The 27,756-nt window shown below is 40.9% G+C and overlaps 2 protein-coding genes across 2 annotated transcripts; one reads left to right on the top strand and one right to left on the bottom strand.

Annotated features, from left to right (window-relative positions):
- The first annotated feature begins 5,052 nt into the window (after nt 1-5,052).
- L (Lobe) lies at nt 5,053-22,739 on the top strand. Its single transcript, XM_064043585.1, has 8 exons — nt 5,053-5,637; nt 12,125-12,342; nt 18,313-18,455; nt 19,755-19,962; nt 20,051-20,686; nt 20,772-21,065; nt 21,154-21,486; nt 21,658-22,739. The coding sequence occupies exons 1-8, from the start codon at nt 5,535-5,537 to the stop codon at nt 22,471-22,473; spliced, it is 2,751 nt and encodes a 916-aa protein (XP_063899655.1). The 5' UTR covers nt 5,053-5,534; the 3' UTR covers nt 22,474-22,739.
- A 138-nt stretch (nt 22,740-22,877) lies between these two features.
- Nucleotides 22,878-25,957, bottom strand: LOC110375104 (phenoloxidase-activating factor 2). Its single transcript, XM_021333080.3, has 7 exons — nt 25,243-25,957; nt 24,854-25,164; nt 24,621-24,770; nt 24,393-24,490; nt 23,825-24,085; nt 23,395-23,596; nt 22,878-23,056 (listed from the first exon to the last, which is right to left on the bottom strand). The coding sequence occupies exons 1-7, from the start codon at nt 25,577-25,579 to the stop codon at nt 22,895-22,897; spliced, it is 1,521 nt and encodes a 506-aa protein (XP_021188755.3). The 5' UTR covers nt 25,580-25,957; the 3' UTR covers nt 22,878-22,894.
- Between the last annotated feature and the right edge of the window lie 1,799 nt (nt 25,958-27,756).

Here is a 27,756-nt window from a genome sequence, read left to right as displayed (position 1 = left end):
CTTCGGGCGTCAAAGTGACCTCGGCGTAGAAGGCGCAGAGGCCGCGCGGAACTGTCACCAAGCTGCGCATGCGTCTCGGTTCGTTCCACCGCGCTCACGCTCATGCCGCCCGGGTCTTGTTGCACTATTGCTGCCGAACTGTTTCCCACGGAACATTACCTTGTTGGAGACCATACAAAAACATTGTGCTCGAAAATATCTCTCCTTAGCAATTCACAAAAAGCGTGTCATTTGGCAATATTCGAGTGTCCAGTTTTTTGAAACTCGAACAACAAAAGTATGATACTTAGCTGTACTGGCAACGTTGCCTGTTGGGTTTCTTTCTTCCCAACAGAACAGTCTCCTCATTATTGCTTTCGGAATTGGAAGTGATTTGGCGTTCACGCCCACACACGGTCACTTGAATTCTATGGCGACTTTAATGGGCATAAGCGATTAAGTGAAACGTTTAATGCCCCCAATAAAATGGTGTAAATATCAGCGGGGCTTACGCGCATGATACTTACGTAGGTATCACGCTTACAACGCACGAGTATCCGATATGAGATCGTGGCAGCAGCAGTTTACGATGGTGAAGGCGTGAAACGTAGCACCGCGCCGTATCTCGTACGGCGATCAGGCGTTACGGTCACGTCAGACTCACTCCCACGTCTTAATTGACCTATTTCGTGTGATATGTAGCGCTCACAGCGAGCCGCGTCAGGGATACCATCGCCGCGGGACGTGACTCCGCCTATCGACAAACACACACTATTCAACTGTCATTTGTAGATACTCTTGCTAAGCATATTTGATGGCAAGCTCCTCTATTATTGTTTGCTCGCTGTAACTTGTCTCGCTGAGACATATCCCAACACAAAATTACTCTTGATCTTTGCGAACATGAGTCACTTTTGTCATGAGCATCGTACGTTATATACAAAATCGAGAAAACATATTTGCAGAGACGTGGGTTATTACAAATATTCTTAATTACTTAATTTAGTGAAACGGTACATCGAGAGAGGCATTTGCGATTGTAGTTATGATTTTATGTAAATTAGTTTTAATTCGGGTTAGTAGTGTCGCAGCCATGGTGAAGGATCAAGAGGGCACGTTGATAATATCAGGGCGGTCACATGTTGTGGCCGACAGTGTTTATTACGCACATTACACGCCCGTGTCGGAATCTTAACACTTTAGTTTTAACTTGTAGATTTCGTCACCCACAGTATACTTAGATGTACAAATAATCCTAGAAGGGACTCAACAGTAGTTTGTACTGGACAACTGTTCTGTAAATTATGTTAAAATAATGTTTTATCGTCAATGTCAGCAGACCTATAAACCAAGAATAGATAGTTAGTTATGAATTCTCAGTAGTAATTCAAATGCAAGAAATTAGAAGGTGTAATTATTATGTTAATTTCAATTAGCAAAGGGTGTGTTGATGCTTGAACCACGTGCAGCATTTATAATGCGTTTGACAATAGATTCGAGTAGGTGTCAGGTTACAATCTTGAGGGTAAGGAAGGTTTATGCATACGGATTATTAATTATAGTTAACATACATTGTTATGTCATTGTTATTAGGTACACATTAGCTAAGTAAAATATACCTTCTCAGGACCACTTGATAGGTAGCCTGTGACTGGAAACAGGAACATGAAAACACCAAAAAGCTCAGTCCTTCTAGATACCATAAAAGCTTAAAAAACAAAGAATAAAATTGTAGCATTTATACCAACTAGCCTATATTATAAAGGATGTTCTAATTTCCTAGCTAAACAAGCATTAAAAAGTCACGTGTCTTGTGAAGTGGCGTATCATGGGCGGACCACCCTGCTGTCGCTATCTCCGCAATCTTTACAAAAACGTCACCCCCATCGATTTGTTTGTGTTGTGTGGCCTTCATTTTACGCTCTTCGATGATTGTGAAGCGTTCCCAATTATCTCTCGAATAAACCGTGAACTACCCTTTGTGTTAACATTAAGGGTTCAAGAACTGGGAAAGAAAACTTTCTAAGATCTTTCTTGTGGCATAGGTAACTACTTACTTTCTTCGCTAGCTCCTTCTGATGTGTCATGTAGGCTGGACTGTTTTAATAATTAATTTAACTTACGTTTTATAAAAAATATTGATCGTCATCTAACTAAGCCACAAGACGTCCACTGCTGAACATCACGTAGGTATTTAATATCTTTATAACAAGTAAGAATATTTTGAAGATAACTTTATAATCCTATAAAAACCCATTTTTCAATCGATTTACTAAACACCACAAAAAGGCAGAATATGTTATACAAGAAAGGAATCATTCCATCATCATTTGTAAAGCATTAACAAAAGCTATTATTGAAATAAGCTCATGATAGAGTTGTACGAAAGGCGTATGACGCAAAAAGTGACGCAAAGGGGAGAATAGGGACGTGCCTAATCCATCGGAATGACGGCTGTCCCGTTGATTTATTAGGACGTGAACAGACGTATGTCCCACTCTGTCGGGCCTCATGGGACGCAGGTACGCACAAAAAATATTTGGGTGTTTTTGGGTGTTTGTTGACAACGCAACGTCATGCTTGAAAATAAGTATTTGAATACAGACGCAAAAAAAAAACGTTTTTGTGGTTATGGTCGAAGTATAAATTAGAGTCACTGGTATTTTAGCTTTAGAAGGGAAGATTTGTACTGACCGCATATGGGCACTCACTAGGTACAGATAACTTCTAAATTGACAATGTTGCAAGTATTCATAAAACTCTGCATTGTAAACAAACGATGAAAGTTTAATGAGACGATCACGGATAGATTTCACGAGTCGTAAAGTCCTAATACAAATCAAGGGTTGAACATTACGGTAAGTTCGGAAGAAGCAGGGGCGCCGTCAGTTGCCATCAAATATTCAAGATGCTCGTGTTGCCCTGTTCACTCCATGGCAGTCCGGAACTCGGGACGTTGGTGAATTATCGCATTATTGTTATTGTGGAAATACATCGTGTATCGCTAAGAAAGGGTTTCGATACCTACACACTGAAACAGACATAAACGTTCAGTGGGATGTGAATGATAAATTATATACCTAAGTGTTTCACGATATTTGCGGTAAATAACTAGGCCAGCGTAATTTAATTTTAGTCTTGGCTGTGGGAATCTGAAACTGAGAAAATATGCTAATTTTATCATCCTAAACTTCCCATCTTATATGAACATCATAATATGAAAAGTAAACATAAAGAATGGGAAATATCTTGTGAAAATATTCAGACCCTCATCAAAGTGGACCGCGTTGCCAACGTCGCAATGTAGATAAGAAGCACTTTTTCATAATACTTTATTCAGGCTCGGAGATTCAGCTCAGTGACAGAGTAATCGGCCGCGTCAGGCGTGAGGTGGGCTCGCTTAAGTATTAATGTTTAACCCTTTTGCAGCGGCGATGGCGTCGGGCACCCGACAACTCGGTGTCAATCCCATTCCGCGAATGCCTCCTACATATTTGATGTTCATTAATTTGTCAAGTTTCTGTAATCCACATGAAATGTGCGACTTTGTTGAACGGTTGTGGAGTCTACATTGTTGTGTCTGATAATGTGGTATTGGTATTCAGGTCTGTATTTTATTTAATTTTACCTAACTATCTATCTTAGTATTATATATGACATAACTAAGGTTGTTATGTATGGGCTACAAATTACAAGGATGTAATGCTTTTATCGCTCCCTTCAAATATGAGCTATGCCATTCGATTTAGGTAAGTTTTCAAACAATATCCCTCAAGTTGCATAAAAAATTATTTTCAAATAATTAGGACTATTTTTTATATTTATTAGGCTAAAGCTTTTTAAGATAAATAACGTAAGGAGGAAGCCATACTTAATACGGATTAAGAATTTAAAATTAGTCAACATAAAATCTTGCTTTTCCTATTCCCTGCAGGTTTCCCACAGACCCAAATGTGACGGTCATTCAGTGCGGATATTTCTCGAGTTTATCCGATAAATTACAACAGCTGCGGCGGAGTCCGCGTAATCCCACTAATATATGCGCAACTAAAAGGCAACACCGCGACCGTCGCCCGCGCTATCGCCCCCAGAGGAGCGATCCGCGGACACCCGGTGACCAACACCGACTCTCGTTTTAAATCATACTTTAATCCACATTACAATACCGTTACAAACCTCATCTCCTTACAAACAATACACGCTCATCCAATATAATATTCTATTGCTACTTACAAAGCTAAAAGGCTTACAAAGCGGCCTCTTCTCGACAAAGACACGTCGCAAAAAAAGGAAAAAAAATACATAAAGTATTTGGCGGAGTGCATTGTGTTTAGCGAAGTTTAGTGGAGCGTGGCGGAGTGGAGGCGCGCGGGGCGCCGGCGCCCATTGGCCGCGCCCACACCGTGGGTGGAACGAGGAAAATCTAAAACCAGTTTTCCTTCGACGCTCTAGATTTGAAAAGCTTTTAGCGTCATCTTTCTGTCATTTGACTCATTACTTTAGCCGCGTGCCGTATTTGCGACTGTCAAACTGATGAACGATACGTCAACGTGCCGTCTGATTTGATACGCAGGGGACTCCTTGAACTTGTACCCGACGATGCCTGTCTGATACTTCAATTAGGTACGTGCTTCTTTATTTTGGAAAGAAAAAGGATGACGTATGTAGGTAGGTACTGTTCCGATTATTAATCAAAAAGTAGTTAAGAAGGTAGGCACCTGAAGAAATAGTACTTAGATAGTTTTTTAAGGGTTAACAATTTTATGAGTATTAGGCAAAACAAAGTGCGCCGAGAATTACTCGTATTATGATATAAGTATTCAGGGCCAAATGGATATCTTGTTTTCTAGTGTAGGTAAGTTTTGTGATATCATGAAATGTAATGTGGATATTCTTCGGAAGTGTTCTTGTGTCGGTTACTGTCAGTATATAATTAGAATTTATCGAGCATAATGTCCATTCTTCGAAGACTAGAAAGAGGGAGTGGGTGCAGTGGGGGGAGGTCGTGTGGGCGGGGCGGGCAGGCGGGGCGCAGGGTGCAGCACCTCGGTGCTGGCCGGGCGCGACTCGCCCACCGGAGCTCGGCTCCTCGCAGTCGCGCACCACACGCCGCTCTCGGCGCGCGTTCCGTTGCATCACTGCACTCCGACACGAGCACGTCCACCACCGGAACACTACTCCCTTATTATATCATTTCACCGATACGGACGACACTGGCCCCGGAGCGTATAACCACCTGTAATCGGGAAATAAAGGTGCGTGCCACAAATGATTGTCGCTAATTAAGCTGATCGGCAGCAGGCACCCAAATAATTGGCGTGGAGGAAGCGCACGAAGCGCAGCCCGCGACGGGCGCCCCTTCAATTAGTGGCACCTGTCGGACACGCGCCGCGCATTCATTCGCACTCGCATAAATGCACCCGCAAAAAATTCCAAAATAAACTGGAACCGATGCACCTGCGGCAATCAGCGGCCGACGCGGACCAGAACAAGTGTGTGAGCTGGGTACACGAGCAACTACAGCCGGGATCGAGAGCCTCCAAGCTTCTGGAGATATGATCATGCTATTCAAAGGCAACAGCAGTCGTCTGGAGCATCTTATTGAGAAGATCCAGGCGAATAAAGAAAATCACGACGTCACATCAGAGGATTTAAAAGGTCAGGATTTAATTTTGCTCGAAACTAATAAGTATGTATAATGAAATGTTTTAGGACATTATAAATAAGCTCATTAGTTTTAAAGTTTTTGTCCGTAGAGTCTATGACTTGAGGACCTTGCGTATGGTACTTCATTTGCCATACAAAGTGTATTAAAGAAGTTTCCTGCATAGCTTCTGCCTGCTGAAAAAGTTGCATTATAAAAACTTCATTATGTATTCAATAAGAGTCGTATTGGTTTCCTGTAAAAATTGAATAGACGATTACTTTTCACAACAAGCCTTCTTATTGGAGGAACAATCAATTGGATTTTACTAAAGAACAAATTGCATTTACGTAAAGTAAATAAAACGCAAATCTTAAAAGCTCGATATCTCAGAAACCTCTTATTTTTGGTTAGAACGGGAATGGAATGATAAATGTTTCTTATTCTTTAAGACAAAACTACTGAACGGATTTTTTTACAGTAACCTTGTCTCTTATTATTTTGCTACTACTTTGCACTTTTCCGCACCCTAGGGAACAGCTGGATAATCGAGGGATTTCCGTATTAAACGTAATTCAACTAAAACAATGAATTTTCCATTACATCTAATTGAACATATCGTGTATTTAATTAACCAGTTACCGTTATCTTTCATTATTTTTCCAAAACTCCATGGTAAAATTATAAAAGGGTTGACTGTAACTCAACACTTATTTAACAACTTTTACTTAACATTTATTGTACATTCATAGTTATTCTAGCTAAACACCAAAATGCTCTTTGATGGATACTACAAATAAGGAACCGATGCGACGTAAGTATTTATCACTAATTCACCATAGCAACAAACATTGAGAAAACTACTTCCAAACCTAATGTTAGCTTGAAATTACATAATTTAAATTTTTCACAAAAAAGTTAGTAAATATTACGAGGCAATATTTGAACTTTTACTTATCCTATTTGAATACTTATTCATCTCTACAATACTAGAATGATTATACTTTTAGCCTTATATAGAGATTAAATATTTAGAAGCACCTCGTCATCAATTTTCAGGTCAGTGTTATATCCTTTCATGTTGCCAAATCCTGTTAAGTACTAACGGTTTCACGTGGTTTCTCCTGGGGTAACTATTTGACACATTTGAATATCTCTCTCTATTTGATACAGCCTTACTCGTTAAATGAAGAATGCTAACACTGAAAGATTTTTGAACCTTACCAGTATTTTCTTTAATGAGCACGTAAATCCCCAGCAAACATACTTAATGTTCAAAATAATTATAAATAGATGTTTAGACAAGAAAATGTAATGTACTTACATTTACATAGATGCCGGGGACACTGCTGCACCCGCACATGGATAAAAAGTAGCCAATAATAAAATTACTTTATTCGGATATTGTGCCCATCCAGTAAGTAGTTTTTGCGGACTTGAAAGAAAAAAATATATGTATCCTTAGAAAATCAGCTTTGAAGAATTTATAATATTAGTAGGAATTCAAGATTGGCACGTGTCTAAGTACAAATCTACAATAGTTACGTGCAGTCCTACATTTTCTATTCAAGTGTTAAAAACCTTTGCAGGGCGGTAAATGCTTTTACAGCCCATAAAGCTGAACAAAGCTTGATAATAGCTTGTTAGAAACCGTTGTTCTACTATAAAATTGGTGATAATCGATAACGGATACATTTAACTAGGTAATAATAAGAATCTAAGATCGATGTAATAATAAAATAATACATAAATATATTCATATACCTATTTAACAAAAAGTAAACCTACTTTTAAATATATTTTTTTCACGTGAAAATTCGTCAAGCCAGTCAACAGAAAATGTTATGTAATATCTAAGTATATATATATGATGTGGAAAACATTAGCAAATTGGATGTGATTGATATGCTTGAATAAATAAATCAATACGTATTTCTTAGTCATTTTAAGCACACTAGGGCATAGAACGTTTTAAGCACACTTCGTAGTCGAACTACGTTAAGTTTCCAAATTACATAGGTACTTAAGCTTTTAGGTATAATTTTTTTTAGTAGACATATTAAAATTAAGACAAGTCACTTGTTGTTGCCATACAAAGCCATTATTTAAGATCTTGGCGGCATTTAACAGGACAACCTTTGTTAGTTTGCAAATAAAGGATATTTTATGATAGGTAGCGACAAGTTGGTTGAGATAAAAAACTGGTCCCTGCACTATATGCATTTGAATAAAATGCCAATCACGTCTAGTTCAAATTTGCTAGAAGAAAAAAATTAAGAGAACACTTCTTTGCAAAGTTTAACTTTTTGAATAATTGCTTTTTATGGCAATATAAACAAAAAGTGACTCTTCTTAATTTAAATAGGTATCTCTGCTAAAAAATATTAAATTAAAGTTCTAAGTTTAAGTAATAAAACCCCGTCGTTCAGTTTCACGTGTCAGTGTTTGAACCTGTAGTTATCAATATTTAGGTGTCGCATGTAGGTATGTATGTAGCATGCACGTAGGTCTTATAAGTACATACACGGCCGACAATCGGCTCGGGAAATCCGCGCGGAAAATCCGTCAGTGTGAAAGCGCTGTTAGTGTACTATAAGAAAGAAAGTTGTTTGTTTAATCATTTTCTCATAAGAGAGAAGAATAAAGGAGTGATTTATTTTCGTAACTTTCACAGGAGCTTTCATATGACCTGTAGTTTGAATACTTACCACCTTTGAAACAAATATTTCATTACTCACATAAAAATAAAAGTAAGTCTATTTCAATACAGAATGTCCAGCACATTCGGTAATTTAAATAAATTGGTAATAAATGCGCATACAAAGATGATAATAAAATACCGAGCCGCAAGGTGGCTTTACAAATTGAGTTATTGATTTAAAATTTAATTTAAAATTCCGACCGATTGTGCGACGTACACGCATCGCCATGGCTCCTTCGTAATTTGTCATTAATACACATAATACCGATGTACCTACATTGGTTTACCTATATAGATGTTTTTGAAACTATCAAAAACTATATTTATTTTATCTAAAAGTGGTAAAATATCTCTAATGAATTGGGACCCAATTATAATTATAAACAAGGGATTTTTTTTGTAAGAATGCTTTTGCAGTACAACTTACTTTTCATGAATACGGACTGGAATAGTTTTTACACTTTAAGAAGTAAAATTTTGCAAAAGTTCATATAAATTACAAGGGTAAACAACTAAAATTTAAAACTGTCCTGAAATGAATGAATGATACTACTTACAGAAGCACTTGGAGGTTTTTATTTAAAAATTTATCAACTTTGCTTGCGCGTTAGTAAAACATTAGGTAGTCATAACATAGCAAAACAGAGTTTTTATTTGATCTAGTTAATAACGTCTTTGCATGATAATCGAATACCTGACTGAAAGATGAGAAAACATACTGAACGACCAAAACAAATAACTAAAGCGATCTAACTTTACTACAATTTAATTTGCATATACGTCTATCAAAATACATACAATCCATCTTATGTAATCCATTTAAACAAGAATTAAAACGTTCTGAGATAATCATTCAATATCTAGTTAGCAGTGGACCGGTTGATCTAGGATGCCGCATGATACAGGATCGTAAAAAAAACATTCGGCTATCTTAATGTAAATGAATGGTCGCCGTTCCTCTCTCCACTTATGTTGCCGCTGCAATTAAACTTTAATCAAGTCGTTAATCTCCTATCCGTGTCGTCGCGAGTAATCAGCCTTAAAATTGCGTGCAAACAAATCTGAATCAATCACGGTGCCAGGTGTTATGGTAGGTTTACATCACCGATAAGAACATGCTTGTGACTTCCTCAGTTTGGTAATTTAGTTCTCACTGCTTGTCGAATTTGTCTGGTCTACATCCTTCAGGCGAAACCTTCGTTGAGCAAGACTTGTTTTCCTGTGTCGAGCTGTCGAGAGACAAGTTTGGCAACATATTTCAGGCAAATCTCTGAATTCGTATATTGTTAAATAGGTGCCTACGTCCTATAGGTGCTCAAATGCATAATTATTTAGTGTTATTGCTTTATTAATGTGACTTTGCATCATACATGATGCAGTTTATTTTGCGCAGGATTTTGTTCTTGACACCTTCCTGGCTTTAAGCTCAATAATTACAAAAATAGGCCGTATCTCATTAGGACTTAATTTTGCATTAGCGAAATCAAGGTCTACGAGCATTATAAAGTGGTTTGTCGGTTTTCCATGTCGGCTAGCGATTGGCGTTGATTACCGAGGCGCCGGTCGAGGTGTCTCGTAGACGGCGCAATTAGGAAGTGAGCTTCCGCCGCCCACCGGTCGCCGGCGGCGGCGCCACCGTCACCCGAGGAATTGCCTGCAATCGCTGCTAATTACGGCTATCCTCAGTGACCGGCCACATCCACCGAGCGCTGCTAAAATTGCACCAGTCCCGTTATGTGTTGCGCCAAGTGTTATTTGTGGCCCAGTCGCCGCCTCGCTGCTTTATTATACTCGTCCTTCCATGTACTGTCATCAGTGTTGTTTCGCTTGTTATTGTTAAGTTCAGGGATACCTACTTAAACGCAAAGTCGACATATCTGAATATCGATGCTTTCAATATTCACAGGAAAGAAAATCCGGATTTTTACAACGATCTATCAAATTATGCAATTAAATTATCCTATATCAAATGTTGTATTCTCAGATATCATTATTTTGACCATTACTGGAAGTCGTTACCGCGTCCGGGGCGTGGAGGGCGACAGATTGATATAAATAGTTCCTCCTATTAACTGCGCTGCTTGGAAGGGAAATAAGTCGTAAAAGAAATGTTATATTGCGAAAAACGTAATGAATAGCTTATTCCCATGATAAATTACAGGTATTATACTAAGCACCTACTCGATGGATTTAAATGTGGATATATGGCAAATTAATGTAGTTAATTATATTTATATTTATCTCATCTAAGAGAAATTAATCTATCTAAGTACATGTTATTGCTTACAGGTTTTAAATGCCTGTGATAAGTGGATGGTCACCTTAGGTTACTTTGATATCAATACTAACATACTTAAATATTTTATGTAGAAGCTAGAATCTAATACTACCGTATATCACTAAGTTCAATCCACCTGTTCACATTTAATACAAAAATAGTGAAGGTAATAAACCAGATAGTGAAATATTTGGCCACTGGATTGTTAGAATCTAGGCAGGTTCGCGACTTGTGCCTCGCGCCTCGCTAGTTTTCGACATTAGTCATCATTTGCGCTGATGCGGCTCATCATCTCGGCCCATTCAATTTGTTTATATTTCACGGCACTCCGAGGTGCCGCAGACATATTGCCACAAGCCCTAACACCGAAATATGGGCCCTTACCGATATTTATGATAGCTTTATCCGAGACGCGACTGTCTCCCCTAATGTGCTTTATTATCCTTGGAAAATCTTCAAATTGTTATTATTATTTTCTAGAATTTGACAGGTAACGACTATCTGTATTTATTGGTGATTTTCTAGTTATAGATTGCAAGTCATTGATGGGATTTTATGATTATTGTTTAAAGACTGAACTAAGAAGTTATTTGCAGGCGATGGTACAGCCATAAGGTCTTCTTGGTCAACTATTATGAGTAGTCATGTGTTATGTGGACCTCCATATCGTAGACAAATCTTTAAAACTTTACCTAAATTTATGAACGGGCTACAAGGACTTGAAAGCGGGTCATTGCTCAAAAAAAGGCTGCAAGAAAAAAAAAGGAAAATTTCAAAACAATCAATACATAAAGGCAATTATTTATAAATACACCTTTTAAATGCATTTTATTTTGTTACATAAAAGTTACTAAAATCTATATAATTTTAATTTACCTTTTTAGTCCCTACTAAATGTATTTATCATCAAATCTCTTCCTTTTTTGTTAACTAACGTTTTTTTAAGCAACGTTCGATTTTTGAACAATTCGATTATTTTTGGCGATAATTGAGAGTTCGAATTGATGACGTTCCAAGTTCAAATGTTTAAGCTGGCTTTTAATGTAAAAATCTCTCGTCTTAATTTTATAGCATTTTTTTTGCTAGATTTGTTATTTAAGTATAAATAAAATAACCAAAATAATTTCATAGTTTTTAAATACCTTTTACCCAAATGCGTGCTGAATTTTGTTTTGATCGTTTGTCAAGTGGTTTTTAGGGAGGTCTTTAAACGTTTGCCGTTTATGTTAAATGTTATGGTTTTCTTTAATTAATCGATGAAAAGAAAATCTTTCATGTTAAATAATGTAAAATATTAAAATATACCTATAAATGTAAAATAATGTAAAAAAATTAATTTATTGTTCACATCATTGATGTGAAAGCTCTGAAAATATAAAATAGAGTTTGAGCGTTGTCTGGATTTGAGTTGTTCCCCTTTCTTTAGAAACACAACTATCGATAGCTAAAGAGCTAAAAAGTTGTTGTTGAGAGCTGAGAAATGGCTGATGATCGTTAATGTTTGATGTTTGTGTGTTGACAGAGGCGCTGGGCAGCGTGGGCAGCACGGCGGGCAGCTCTTGGCCGTCGTCGACGCCGGAGCCCTCGCCCTCGCCCGCCTCCACGCCCACCTCGGCCGACGCCGCCGACGCCGAGGCCGAGCCACCCTTCACGCTCGGCGCCACCGAGCACACCCCCTACCAGTGCCAGTTCTGCGACAAGGCCTTCCCGAGGCTCTCTTATCTTAAAAAACATGAACAGGTGGGTTTATGATCTCAGTTAAGTACTTGAATGACAGTTAACCAACGCACAACCAGCCTACACCCGCAATCTTCATTAAACTCTGTGAGACATATTCACAGGAGATCTAGTCCAGCGAGTAGTATTTGCAGGTAATGTATGTCTGCCTGCCGTCGTCTCATTTCCATAAAGTAACGAAGCTAACAGCTTCGCAGACAATACGACTGCTGAGGCTGCAATCATATCTGTGCATCCACAGGCCAGTTTCGCCATGCATGCCTGTGCTTCATTAGCAAGTAGATACCCAAAACAGCCCATTTACAGAGCCGGTGCGTAGATATGCATCGCTCTCGGCTTGCACCGCTCGCTGGTGAGGGCTGTGACGTGAGCGGCCATTATGCCGGCCGTACATCTCGGCTCCTTTGTGTCGCGCCGATCTCGCCGCGTTACGATTACGACACACGCCGAGACAGATCTAGCAGAGATACGACAAATAGAAACGTCACTTTGCATGCCGCCGCGAGCTGCTCGCCTACATACGGATATGGATCTTCACGTACTCTCAAAGTGGCAAAACCGTCACCTCGTTCAAAATTAAAATTAGGGGAGGTCTCGCTCATATGAATTCGAGATAAGAGAGACGAATATCTAGAAAGGATTTCATTAGATTATCGGTATGCAATTGGCGTGTTGCGCTCGCGTCGATATGGATCAGCGCATCGCGGCGACCGCTGCTGGTGTCGGGTGTGCGCCGACAAATGTATCGCGCGATGATCGCGTCGCGAGCCGCGACAGCAGCCCGGTGACGGCCGGAAATAGGCTCGCGATAACAACTCCCTAGCCTAGCTCGCCACACCTTTATCATCGCGCCGCTGCTTGGGAAAGGCGATCATTATAAGAATAAATCAATTACAGAGTCCGCGCATACTCGCCATTCGTCTTGTTCTCGTTGCGCCTCCGGAGAAATCGTTAAGCAGTAAAACCTCTACTGTAAAATATAACTTTAATGCTGAAACACATTTGATAACTTGAAACTGTTCTTGCCATCCAGCTTAATTAATTCGACCGATACGTATTGTACTCGATAGACGTAATCGAAATCGTAAAACTTTCCAACCAGAGAGATATATGTAAGTACCGCAAAATCTTGTACGGTAGGAATATAAAGAAATTGAACAAAAGCCTGTTAGCTCTAGTGCAACAGAACGGAAGTTTTCTATTTACTTTAGTTGACTTGAGTTGAATTTAGCAAGATCATCAATCTCATAATTTAGGTCTATACCTGAATGGCGAATTGAACTTCGTGCCTTGCAAAGGTACTCAGTTCTCCTTCCTACTGTCAATTCGTTACTGCTCGTAAATGGTCATGACATGATGATGGTCATGATCAATATGACCTACGATATTATTCTACTGTTGTACTTATTAGTAACGATGGTATTACGCTAGGCTACAAAATGCTGATTTCGACATACTAGCAGTTGTTACTTAAATATACAAAGAAAAAAATTAGACCGCGCGGCAAGATTCACATCTTAATAACAGTAGGTACGAGCACCAACGAAGTAGAGCTACTGTTTCGGAGAACTTGTGATTCACGAGAATATTAAGATTTTTTATCATAAAGCCTAACATTTTTCTGCATGCGCACCGCGTAGTGAAGGGGTTACATTAACTTTATTCTATTCGTGTAGTACTTAAGTTTTTTTGTGGTGAGCACCGGTTTTAACACAAACAGAGTTATGTTAATGGCAACATTTAATTCGTATGAACATTACTACAAACAATATCAAAATGGAGCTCGCGTGAGGTCTCGTCAGCTGGTGTTATCGCCACGGCGATGAGGGCCATAGCGCCGTCCCGGTTGACCTCGGGGTCTGCCCGCACCTGACCATGTGAACCGGCGATGTCGCACTGTAATTCATCTGAGAAAGTCGCTCAGTAGTCAACCGCTGGCCATTCCCAAGCTTTTATTGACTATCATGTTCACCTCAAACTAGTTTAAAATGTTCTTGGTGAGCTTTACTCGGAAAACACCACCATTAGGAATATAATGTCGGTCGCTCTCACGGTATTTGTTACCAGTTTAAATAACAAACCTTGATACATGCCATTCGCGTGTCTTTTTACCATAAGCGCCGTGTAGTGTCATGGTGGGAGCAGCACGCGGCGGACAGCAGGGCTCCGCCGTGCACCCAGGGGCCGGGCCCCCGTCGCGTCTCCGGATCGTTTCGCTTATTGAATTCTCGCACGAAGCATCATGATGACAAGGGCCAATATTTTGTAGAAGTAACAAAACATTTTTATGAACTTAACATAAGTGCAGGACAATCAATCGCAGACAGTAATATCGCAAACACAATAAAACAACGTCTTTAAGAAAGCGAGTAAAGATTAATCGATTGTCAATCTCGCGAGCGTCTAATTGGCCTACGCTGAGGGTAGCTTCCTCTTAAGTGAGTGCGTGGGCATGGGCGCTGGCGGAGCGGGGCGCGATTTATCGTGCACGGACGATCAAATTTATTAATTCTGTCAGGGGCCGATTGCTCCAATTAAGTGAGTGGAGTAAACATGCCGCTGCTATGTTTATGTGTTGCCGTACCGGTGCCGATGTGGAGTGCTCCGTGCGCAGGCGCTTCGCGGTAAAATTCGCACGTCACTCACCGCTAATCACAACATGTGATTTAAATATCACTTGCGAGTCGCGTCACTGCTTTATGTGAATGGAATTTAATTAGAATTTAGTTCTTTTTGGTTTTTAATCAGTACGATTAAATGAATACGTAGTTAAGTGCTTGGGCTACTAGGGCTATAAAAGTCCGGAGATAAGTGATCTGCTACTGAGCTGATTGCTACGTTATCTTGAGATTTTTATAAGATCTATCTTCGTTCGTATTGCTCGTGCATGTTTTTCAGGCACGATATATGTTTATGAAGGTGGCATCTGCAAGACACACCCCCGTTTTTGTTTGTTTGGAATGTCCTCCGCCGCCATGATCTTAAGACCTCTCTCAGACAAACGGATGTTGAGGTTTTTATGGGTTTTACTAATACAATAAAGGTCTTGAAAATGTAAAACCAATCTTAGACTGAATATGTACTTGACGATATAAATACGTTAAACTTGACGACGACATAAGAAAGTTAACTTAAAACTTTATAGTTGTCATAAATTAATAGTAAAACAGTAGATCTAAGAAGAAAGCTTTGTGGCGGCGGAAGCGAGCCCACTTAGCCCAATTAGAGCGGACTCTGTGCTCATAATTGCTGCTGACTGCACCAGGATACGCGGCACTTATCAATCTGTGGATTACAACTCTTGATACCTAACCATACCTAAGCCAGGGGCCCGATTCTCCTAATTTTACTTAAGCGACATACGATTCACGTTCGACTGAGATCCAATCCCGACTCAATTACGATTGAAGCGTATGTGGCATTCCGCTATTTTTTCTTTGAAATAAACGTTTTTCTCCTTTTCTGTCATTCAATAACGAATTATTTTGTCTGCAAATGATTTACGATTGCAATATGATTGTCTCAAATCACCTAAAATAGCAGACCAATCGAATGTCGATGGAATACGATTGGTCTTATATTAGTAGCAGAATGCCCGATATGGTTAAAACTGCTATTGCGATCATATTGCTATTCAATTTCTATTCGATTTTGACATTATTAAAACTTAGGGCCCCACGGGCCCGATTCTGCTCTTCGATAGTGCTCTTCTGTCGAGTAATAAAAACATCTTCAACGCAAATGACTGAACATCCTAGATATACAACGCTTAATTAAAAGCCGGAGCACCTATCTTTCCTTCAACTGCTTTATTACTGATGTCTCGTTCGCCTTGTGATTCTAGGCTTAATTTCTTAGTGCATGGGATTTGGGTTCGATTTCCATGTAGACCACAAATATATCGGCCGATATCCTAGGCTAGGTGATGCTACGGACGGTCGCTTATTTATAAATTTTGTAAGTCCATAGAATTATAGTGCATACTTAGTCGAGACTTTATCACTTCAATCAAAACAAACAGTTCTTAGGTCTGCAAGTTATCATGGCATGTATTATGTCGAAGGTTAGCGAGGTAATTATGCGTATAGGTAATTTACAACAATATTTTGCGTCAAACATGCGGGAATTTATCGACACGTTTGCTTACGTAGCAAAAAAATGCTCTAATTTCAGAAAAAATACGGATGTTGTCATAGTGCTAAACATGCATAACGAATATTATACCATGAGGAGGTGTGTCAGTAACAAGGTAACGCTAACAAATTGATATATGGCGCTAAAAGGATCGCTCCCGCAGTAATTGGGATCTCACGACCTTGCTAAACCCTCACCCGAACACATCATCTTTTTTGGAACTCAATTCCATTGTTACGAACCTAATCCAAATTGTAAAAACACGTTATATTTCAAATGCAAAACGCTAAACGTGTTAGCATAAGTTGTCGAGTCAATCATTCGTTTGTTTAGCGTTGTTCTGAATGAATGTCGCGGAGGTGGTCAATTAGTAAAAGCGTGAACTGGCTGTCAGTTTGGGAGTCTATTGTGTCCAGGTCCAGTTCACGGCGGTGCGAAGGCCGGCGACGTGGACGGCTCTCATTATCTCCCTGCCACACGCTATTCATCAGCACCGCATTAGCATCCTCATTATGTCCTAACTCATGAATAATCTTTTCAGTAAGCCCAATAATACTCGCTTTTTACAACCAAACGTATTTCGTCACGTTAGATACAAAATAACTTTGGAGTTCTTATATGACTGCGTACGTTTAATGATTGTGTTCTCATATTAAATCAATAAGCACGGAATTTGCATAATTTTGCACACAGTAAGTACTAAGAGGCCATATTCATGTTTGTTAGCGTTTTCTACAATACCATATATACCATATGCCACATGTACCACATGTACCACATATACCACATACCATATACCATATGGACATGGTCATCATAGAATAATTATGTGTCACCCAGATCACAATGTGACTATGGTGTGCAAATCTACAAACAGCCTACATAGTTAAAAACTTGGCATTGCATAACCTGTCCAGTGTCCAGTCTGGACATTATTTTTATTTCTATCTACCGTTACAAGGAGACGCAACTCAAAACGTGTTGTTCGCAGCAAAGGCGTTCCGGTGAACATTACCGATCAAATCCATCTCATTGTGATAAGCACGCTGCTCCCGCGCAGGAATTTTATCGCTTACACGTATCGATTCGTTATACTGCAGCTTCGGATTCGTTGTGAAACTCTACCATTTCAAGAATAGGACTTGTTAGCACTGCAACGAAACTAATGGTATATATAAACTTGAGTTTTCTTAGGAATTTACCATTTAAGAACGTTAGTAGTGAACATAATTATATGTCATTGCTTGCTGTACTACGTAAATGTATACCAGGAAGATCAAAAGAACCGATATGGAGATAATTAATTGTACAATTATCAGTAGTAATCGATCGACGCGATGAAGCAGCGGTTCCCAAAGGTTGATATCTTATTCGGACGTCACGACCAGCTTACTGGGTCCTTCGTGTTTTTTCTGTCTATTGACACAAAATGCCGGTAGATCGTAAGCTGGCCAGATCACGCAGGCGGATCGGTAGTCAGTCCATTGTTCAGAGATCTTTCTCACGATAGTTTTTATGATCAGCGCACCCGAAGTTATTTCGATTCGATATTGTGTGACGTTAATGTGTACACATTGTAATCTGTACTCATATAATCGATTTAATGTTGTTAGATTCGATGGCATGCATGAGAATACGGAGGAAGCCTAGCCAAAATTAAATGAAATCGCTCATTTAATACAAATATAAATTTGTTTCAGTTATTTGAATAGAAGATACAGCTATCAGACTTTATTTATGACTGAGTCTATTTTAGTCGGGTACAAGACTTACATAATTTTTAATTTTGCCTCAAACTTGAGGATAGCAGATCTCATTTGTGGAATGGAATTGTTTCAGACCCATTCGGATCAGATGCCATTCAGGTGCGAGTTCTGCTCACGACTGTTCAAGCACAAACGTTCTCGAGATCGCCACGTCAAACTGCACACGGGGGACCGCAAGTACCGCTGTGCACACTGCGAGTCTGCTTTCTCCAGAAGGTGAGTCTTGTTGATCGCCAGATATACGATGCGATAAACTTCGTTAAAACCTTGGACATGCCTAGCTAACTGACTATTCAACACGACTATAAATGGTACAAAGATACTGCTAATGCGGTTAATCTAAAGCCATTGAAGATTAATATATTGTTAAAAGAATGCTCAAGAGATGCGTGCATGACAAAAGCCTCCAAGTAAGATTGATTGCCGTAAGTCACGGGCACCGCGCACTCTCGGTCGTAAGGCGACGTGTCACCTTTTTCGTCACCTTACCGCGACCACGTGACTAATTCCATGCAATTTGTCGGCCCAACGAACCGCCGACGACTGAAAAGAGATGATGCGCTGACAAATGACGTCGAGGGTCTCACAAAAATGAAATAATGGCCCGTACCTAAACGGGCACGGCGAGCGTGGCCATTAGCGGAGGTGTTTGGGCGAACGCCTCTATTCTGTAGTTTGCGTGAAAAGCCTCTTTGTAAGTTCTGTTTGGTCCGTGCTTTATGTGGGCTCTTATGTCTCATATGACAAATTGTCGTCGCAGCTTGGCCACACAAAGACGATTTATCTCAATTTTAAATTCCTTATACGGATGTTTTGCTGTTAAAGGCATGATTATACGCATACCAAGCCTACAGTTTTTAAAGGTTTTTTTTAAAGTAAAGTTACTAAGGACGACTTGTTACATTTTATACTTAGTTATGCAGACGACATGGTACTGCTGGGCCCAACAGCTGGATCAGTCAGGGAGCTGTTACGTGTGTGTGAGCGATATGCAAATAGTCTGAGCCTCGTGTACAATGTGGTATTTAACATGCCGGCCGCTTTGGAAGCACCTGGATGTAGTCTTCCAACATGAACTCGCAGTTGTCGCTGAAGCCTCTTGATAATTATTATTGTGGATGTAAATGGCAGATCTTAGCGAACGATCGCCGTATGATGCCGATTATTGCCGATTGCCGTGCGCTGTACGGATTTCAGCTCTATTATTTATGAGAATTATTTTGTATCACTTATCATTCAAACAATGGGAACAGCAAGTTTTTGGGTGGATTGTTAATAAAAATAACTTGATAGTAGATAATATACAATGGGCATGTTGTCAATTAAACTAACATTGAAAAATAAATATTTAAATATCTAACCTTAAAAACCCTTTTTTTGTGACGGCATTTTGCCTACTTTGGCGCCTTTACGAATTCCTTCAGATTATTTATATTCAGTAGCTTTTAGCAGCTGAGTTCAGAGATCTCAGATGAAAGTTATAATTTAAAAAATGTGTTTTTTCCATTTTTTCAGCGACCATTTAAAAATCCACATGAAGACGCATGACAATCAGAAGCCGTTCCAGTGTACGGTTTGCAACCGCGGGTACAACACGGCGGCTGCTCTGACGTCACACATGCAGGGTCATAAACGAGACCGGGAGGGCCGCGAGCCCGACCGACGCAGAGCCCTGCGCTGTCTGCGCTGCGGGGACGCGTTCCGACGACCTGACCTGCTGCAGGTACCTAATATACCTATCAAATTCCATTTGACTAATTTGCATACTCATTAGCATACAGTTTAAATAATAATATGCTTTGTTCTACTAGGCACACATGGTGAGCGCGCACGGTGTTGACACTGCAGCAATGACTCCCCCACGACGCGTTGCTTCACAACCACCACCCACACTTCTCGCCTGCATCTACTGCACTCGCGATACTTTCACCAGTATGGAACAACTACAATTACACGTCCGCGCAGCTCACTCGGCTCTACTGAACGGAGAAGGACCGGTACAAATTGATCAGCCAGCTCCCACGGACCTCAGTCGACGAGCACCCGACGAAGTGCCTCCTGTCAAACGTCCTCGCTCCGGATCTGGCACACCACAAACAACTCTATCGCCTAGTACACTTCTTTGCAATCAATGCGATGCTGCTCTACCAGATTTTGAAGCATTTCGTGCTCATTTGAAAGGTCATCTTGAAGAAGGTGGTGAACTAGGTCGGTCCAGCCCAGCTCCTTGCGTTCACTGTGGAGCTACCTTCGCAGACGCTGCAGCCTCTGAGCGCCACCTCACAGCACATTATCTGGCAGTATCCTGCGAGTACACTTGTCATAGTTGCGCTCGGAGTTTTTCTGCGCCTGATGATCTACAGAAACATCTCCTCGAACTGCACGCGCACCACCTCTACAGATGCGCTCTTTGCAAGGAGATTTTCGATTCGAAAGTTGCGATTCAGGTAAACTACAATTCGTTTAAAGTTTTTGGAATATTCTTGATTTTATTTTCTTATAATCTTTTACTAAGCAATAACCTACTTCCAGGTACACTTTGCCGTGGCACATAGTGGGGAAAACAAAGTTTGGGTTTGCCGGTCTTGCGGCGCGGGCGCAGGTGCACTGCGCTCGGAGGCAGAGGGCGCGGCGCACGTGCGCACTCGCCACGCCGCCGCGGCTCCGCGCTGCGCGTGCGGCGCCTTGCTCGGCAGTGGAGTGGCGTCCAGAACGCCAAGACCGCATCGGGCTTATCGCTGCCCTGTGCCCGCCTGCAATGACGCTTTTGCCGTACAGTATCTGCTTGAAAGACACATGCAGGCACATCATGCAATGCAGCAGCAGGTCAGCTATATTTTTTTCTTTTCATGGTTAGATATTTTTTTAGACTTAAGTAGCTTTCTTATTTAATCTAAAATGTTCTTTTTATCAGGTCCTAAATGGAGAAATGACTAGGACAAAAAGAATGGACAGCAACAACGACGGCGAGGCGGGTGATGACGCCCGATCGCCTTGCACTCCTGGGACGGACAACAGCGGTGTGACTACAGCGGTGGTGGCAGCAAGTGAGGAGCGACGCCGCAAGAACGGTGCCGTGGCGCTGCAGTGCGCCTACTGCGGCGAGCGCACGCGCAGCCGCGCCGAGCTCGAGGCGCACACGCGCGCGCACTCCGGCGCCGCCGCCGCCAGGCACAAGTGTCTCATCTGCGACGAAGTGCTGCCTTCTGCTGCCGTGCTCGCTGAGCACAAACTTACGCATTGCAAGGTAACGAAAAGGCATACTATAATAGGCATTATATTATTGTATAGCATTATATAAATTTTCAAAGTTAAATGCGAAAAACATAGTTTTACCTATATGTTAGTTGATTCAACTTCTTTTTGTGAACCAGTGTGTTTACCAGCAGTGAATTAATTTAAATCCAATAATTTACAGGTGGTATCTGGCGACACATGTTCTCGTTGTCGTGCTCGGCTGCTATCCGAAGAATCGTTCCTGAGTCACATGGCGCGGCACCACCCAGCACTGCCGGCACCCTGTGTGGTTTGCCGACAGACGCTAGCATCAGAAGCCGAGGCACGACTGCATGCGAGGTTCCACCTGAGGCCAGGAGAGGATGAACAGAGGTGTGCGATTTGTCTTCGAGCGCTACCGGAGGGCGAGGCAGGCGAAGGAGCCCGCGCATGCTCGGCTTGCTATGCGCGTCACGCCGCCCCTCGCCCCCCACCACCCGCGGATCATGACTGCCGTCTGTGCCGAAGAGCACTCGGCTCCCCAACACGACTACAAGCGCATCTAATTGAACACACCTTTGCTGGCATCGGCGCGTTCACCTGCTACCTATGTTCGGCCGTGTTTACAAGCGCGGCAGGATTGCAGCGCCATTTACCCGAGCATTCCTCCGCACCGCGACCTTACGATTGTGCTCGCTGTGGACTCAAGTTCTTCTTCCGAGCAGAGCTAGATAATCATGCGTTCGTTCATCTTGAAGAGGCTGAAATAGCTCAGCGAGCATTTTATGAAGCGTACGCCCGAGGCGCTGCTACTGCGTGGGCAGCTTTGGCACCACCGGAGCCTCGAACGACTCCGCCGCAAGCTGAGGTCAAGCGAGAACCGGAGATAAAAGAGGAGCGAGGCACGGACGAGTATATTGAGGTGTCATCACCTCCTCCCGCGCCTCCGCCGCCCGCACCCCCTGCACCGCCGTCGCCCGCACCCGTAGTGAAGCAAGAGAAACCCGACGAGGAGTAACTCGGAGCTGCCTCGATTCGCAGTGAATGTGTCGTCCCTGACGCGGGCATGGATCCCGCTGCAATACTAGATTACGTCCGTACGAGCTATTTTTAAGTGTTTAGTTTCGTTAAATGTTAGTCGTTAAAGTTTTGCGTTCAGAACGCTGTAATTCCTGTAAGTAGTCCGTAGGTACCTATCGTTTATGTTGGCTAGGAGTATGTTTTATAATGTTTACATGGCTATTTGTATAAACTGTTAACTTAATATATTGTGTTAAGCTTCAATACCAGTTAGTTTTTATTGCCCTTCCTTTAGGAACCGAATATTCTACAAAGTATCTACAGAAAGATCTCATTTATTGTACAAAAGAAGTCGATGTCAAATTATAAAATTAACATAATAAAGCTTACAAGAAAATTATTATTTGACATAAATTACTCTAAGCGGTGGCAATTTGCTGCTGTATCCAGGGCAGTAGTCCAGCGATGTTGACGTAGGCAGCCGGCACGTTGGCGTTAGCGCAGCCAAGCCCCCAAGACACCAGCCCTACCACCACCCACTGGCCATTCACCTGGCACACCAGCCCCGAGCCACCATCACCCTGCAAATATCACTATTCTTATCAAGCTATCCTTATCAGACTATCACGACCGTAGACCATGGCTAGATTTTGCAAATACCCGCTTTGCTTTTGTGATGTATAGTTATCGGCACGAATCTTGAGCTCTGACCTACATCTGCGCAGAAGTAATTTATTGGGTCCCTTTTGCTATTTTTTTGGGAACGGGCTAAAGCGGTGATTGGCCCGTAGTGCATCGCGTCATAGCCGTCACTCGGGATTGGTTCTTTGCTAATAAATAACTTCTGCGCAGATGTAGGTCAGAGCTCAAGATTCGTGCCGATAACTATATAAAAGTTTAGGTTTAAAAATAAACGTACTGTACAAGAATCCTTGTTAGCTTCCCCTCCTGCGCAGATGAAGGATGTAGTGTCCAACACGTAGGAGGCACCCAGACGGGCTGTCTGCAACTGACTCTGGCACGTGGCAGGTGCCACTATCGGTACGTCAACCTTTTTCAATATCTGTTGGTACTGGCCTTGTAAACCGAACATGTTTTTACCCCAACCTGACACCCAACACCTGAAAACACAAAAAACCAACGACGTAAAATTGCAAAGTTAGTTTATGGCAAAAGGTAAAAGTTAAAAAGCCAAGTTCTTGGTATTTTAGTCAGTATTTAAACTATACATAAGTATAGAAAATGACAATTGAAAAGAATGCATCATTAGAGGAAAAAAAACAATTCTGCTTCTCAGCATACAAGTAATTACCATATAAGTCAATATGCACACGGGATGCTAAACCAACCTTTGTCCCGTGTAAGTGGTAGTCGAGGAGGGAGGTAGACACGCCCTGTTGATAGTCACAGCGGCACCAGCATTTGGCGTGATTGGCACAGTTGCTGACAGCCTGAGCACCATGATGTCATACTGCAAGGTGTTGGCGTTGTAAGACGGATGGCTGAACACTTTGGTCACTGTGTACTCTTGGAAAGCTACTGGCTCATAGGTACCGGCAGCATCCCACTCGCCGAGACGTACTTTGACGTTTGGCGCCGTTCCTGAAACACTGTCTTCGTATTTTAATTGAAGTGAACTTTTCAAATCAATTTATACTATAGATTTGGTAGACTCAGGAAACTTATAGGTACAACCAAAATATGCTAATATTGGCGTTAAGATAAAATGTCGATGACTATGGATTAAAGGTATAATCTTGATCAGTAGTGGAAATTAGACCTTTATTATCGAGAATATATGCATAAAAACAAATAACACTGATATTTATATTACGTCGTCACTCCTCTTAATATAGCATTTACTTTACAAAGAAATGTATATACGAGTAATGACTACATAACCGTGACAATACTCACACATATGGCAATAATCTATGTGTAACCGTCAGAACATTTAATTGGTCCACCAGAACACCTCCAGCAATGTAATCGTTCTGTTTCGTCAGTATTAATGCCTGTAATAAAAAAATAAGCTTCCTTATTCCCAAACTGACTTAATAGTAGTAAGTAATAAAATAAATCGTTCAAACAAAAAAAAAACTATCGTAAACAACCTTGTGGGTTCGAGATTCGAGTAGTACATACCTGCCAAGGAAATTCTCCAAAGTTAGCTTGTCCGGCCGCTGGAGTGATGGCAGTAGTAGGGACAGTTTGCAGAGTACCACAATTAATCAACGTGCCGCCCGTAGTGCCGCTACAGCAATACTCTTGACCAGATGGACACTGAGTTGCTACCTACACAGTTTCAACCACATATCATCCGATGTCTCAAAAATCAAGTATACGCAAACGTTAATCGTATTTCTCCTTCCACTTACCGGAGTAACAATCCTGATGTCTATCATCCCAGCTCCATTATTGTTAACAACTCGAACGCAGGTTCCAGTAGGCACACATGCACAATTACTTTGTCTTTTCACAATATTGTGCTTTCTACCTGATCCAACACTACATAAAAAATCTTTCAGGTTTACTGCGTGCTCATCGTCCAGGCTTCTGCGCTGCCTTGGAAATTTCACAGCGCTATCATACGTTGGTAATTGTGCACTATACCCGCTTATTGGAGGTACGTTTAGGGCTGCCGAAGGGGCCGAAGTGGTGCCGAGTCGAGGATCAATCGGGAGCGGGCCTGCGATGGTTTCATCAGGATTAAATACACATACTACATCTGGATCGATACAAATTATAAGAGATAAATCCGTTCCACCTAAAGTCGTGGTCGTTGTAGCTGCGGTCGTAGCAGTGGTAGGCGCTGCCGTGGACGCCGTTGTAGGCGCGGCAGTGGGAGTCACGGTGGTAGGAGCTGCAGTAGTGGCTGTCGTAGGTGCCGTGGTAGGAGCCGGCGTGGGGGGCCGAGTCGTAGTCGCCGTGGTGGCCGCCGTTGTTGCTGCTGCTGTGGTCGCTGTAGTTGCGGCTGCCGTGGTCGCTGCTGTAGGAGCCGCCGTAGGAACAATGATTGGTGCAGGCACACCGGGGACTACAACGATGGGTGATGGGTTGGCAGGGAGCAACCCTAAACATGCTGTCAAAATCCACAGACACATTGGAAATGTTATAATAAAACGTGATAATCTGACTAACTGAGCGGCGTCCGCCGCGGACGATCACTGATTGATATGGTTGAAGGTGATGATGAGCTAAACATTAAATACGTCCTTAAAATAATGATTGATGGTATTTCCCTAACAATTGCAGCCTTCATGGTGTAATGCGCTTGATCATATAGCGACAAATTGTTGTAATCAACGAAATGTGGATTACTAATCTTTTGTTGGTGCGCAAATGTCGTAATTTTCGTCATCATTTAAAAGAGTAAATTGTTGTAATCTCATCGCTCTTGAACCGTAATAGCTAGTATAGAACCCTTACAATAGATAATAACAACACGTGAGCGCTGGCTTCACTCGTTATTTTACATTTTATAATGCCTGGTAGGCCGTATAAGATTTATGTTTTGTTATAATTGTTGTGAAACGCAATATAATGCAAAATGTAATTCATTTTGTAATTCATGAATAATGCACATGCATGTCATGTTAAACCTACTATCTTATGTACCGTTCCTTATCATTAATTTACAGAATTACATATTGAATTAAAACATTTTGGACTAAGTACAGACCATTGTGGGTAAATTCCAAGTTATAAAATTTTACTACATTTTTAGGTAGGTATGTTGTTTTAGATTACATGCATTTTATTAAATGCATATTATGTTGTAGCTTGTACAATAAACAAGAACGTCCTTGACAGGTGAACAATGAGGTAACAACAAAGCCATTGAGCATGCAAAGTTATGAGACCGTGGCGTCGCGCCTCAAAATTAATAGAGGGCCGTCAACACGTATCAAAATAATGTCATAATCGATTTAATCAAATCCGAATTTCCTAGTAAAACAAAAAAGGAAAATTATATCAACTATATGAAGAATGTACAAGCGCATTCCTTTAAGATTAACCTTACGTTTCACGGATGTGGTTAAGCTCAGAAAAGAATGACCTAAGATTAAATACAGGGTATTTCCGCATCATCATGATATGATCTGAATGGGGATTAGAAGAGATATTAGAAACAAAAAATATTCTTCTTTCATATTTATTGAGTCAGACTCGCAGTAAGCGGGACTTTTTTAATAACAGAAGTGGGAAATCATTTTGACGTAAACCAACGCGCGTATTTCGGATGTAGCCAAATTATATGGAATTTGGATGGATTTCCCGTACGCACTTTATGCTAAATTATTTCCTTTTGTAGCTTACAGTCCAGTTCTCTTTATAGGAAACTGATGTACACCGACTGTTGAAATTCGAATATGATTCGGTTTACGGAGAACTTTAAAGAGATATGTCATTATACTCATATATTAAGGCGAGGAAGTGGTCAACAATAATTCCATAACCGGCACGCGCATCTAAGGCGCCAAAAGGGGTCGGAGCGTCTGAGCGGGGCGAGGATAACAATACGCGCGCTAGCTTATAACTAAAAGTCGTAAGCGACAAAATGGTTTTGTAATTTTAATATTTAGAAATGATAATTTAATAAAAATTCCTACTACAATTTTAAAGAGTATGTATATACTCAACTACTAAAAAAGTTAAGAGGCTTAAATCGGTCCCGTTTGCCCATAATATGTGAATCACAAACAAACAAATCGTTTCTAGGGAATAGTGTTCGGTTTTACAATAAGCTACCTAAATGTATAACAGACCTTACTGATAAAAAATTCAAGAATGTCGTCAAGTCTACTCTTATTAAGAGAGCATACTATAAAATCAAAGACTATATTGACGACAAGGATGTATGGCGTTAGTCCTACATTGCACAAGTGGCTTCCCTGGCGACTGGCAGGCTGTCTAGGAATATCTCTGTCCTCATTAATGTTCTTGCTCTTATCATGTTGTTATTATTATTATTTCTTTTTTCTTTTGCTTTATATAACTTGGTGTGTTTAATTTATTAACTTCTTAAAATAGTTTGTTTAATTTTCTCTTATAACTTCCTAGTTCAACTTGCATTGTATAACTTTCTCAAAGTCAACCCAAAAAATATTGTAAACATTTCTTTTTCATGTTATTATCGTATGTATCAATACATACAAATTGTAACACTTATTATGTTTTTAAAAAGAGTAACCATGGAGTTTCTTGCCCGTTCTTCTCCATAGGAAGCTACTTTTGGAATGGGCAACTAGAAGCAAACTTATTTATAATTTTGACGTTC

This window comes from Helicoverpa armigera, chromosome 3 (assembly GCF_030705265.1).
Source record: "Helicoverpa armigera isolate CAAS_96S chromosome 3, ASM3070526v1, whole genome shotgun sequence".
In the NCBI taxonomy this organism is placed as follows: Eukaryota; Metazoa; Arthropoda; class Insecta; order Lepidoptera; family Noctuidae; genus Helicoverpa; species Helicoverpa armigera.
The sequence above is the reverse complement of the archived record's forward strand: the minus strand, read 5'-3'. Positions and strand labels throughout refer to the sequence as shown.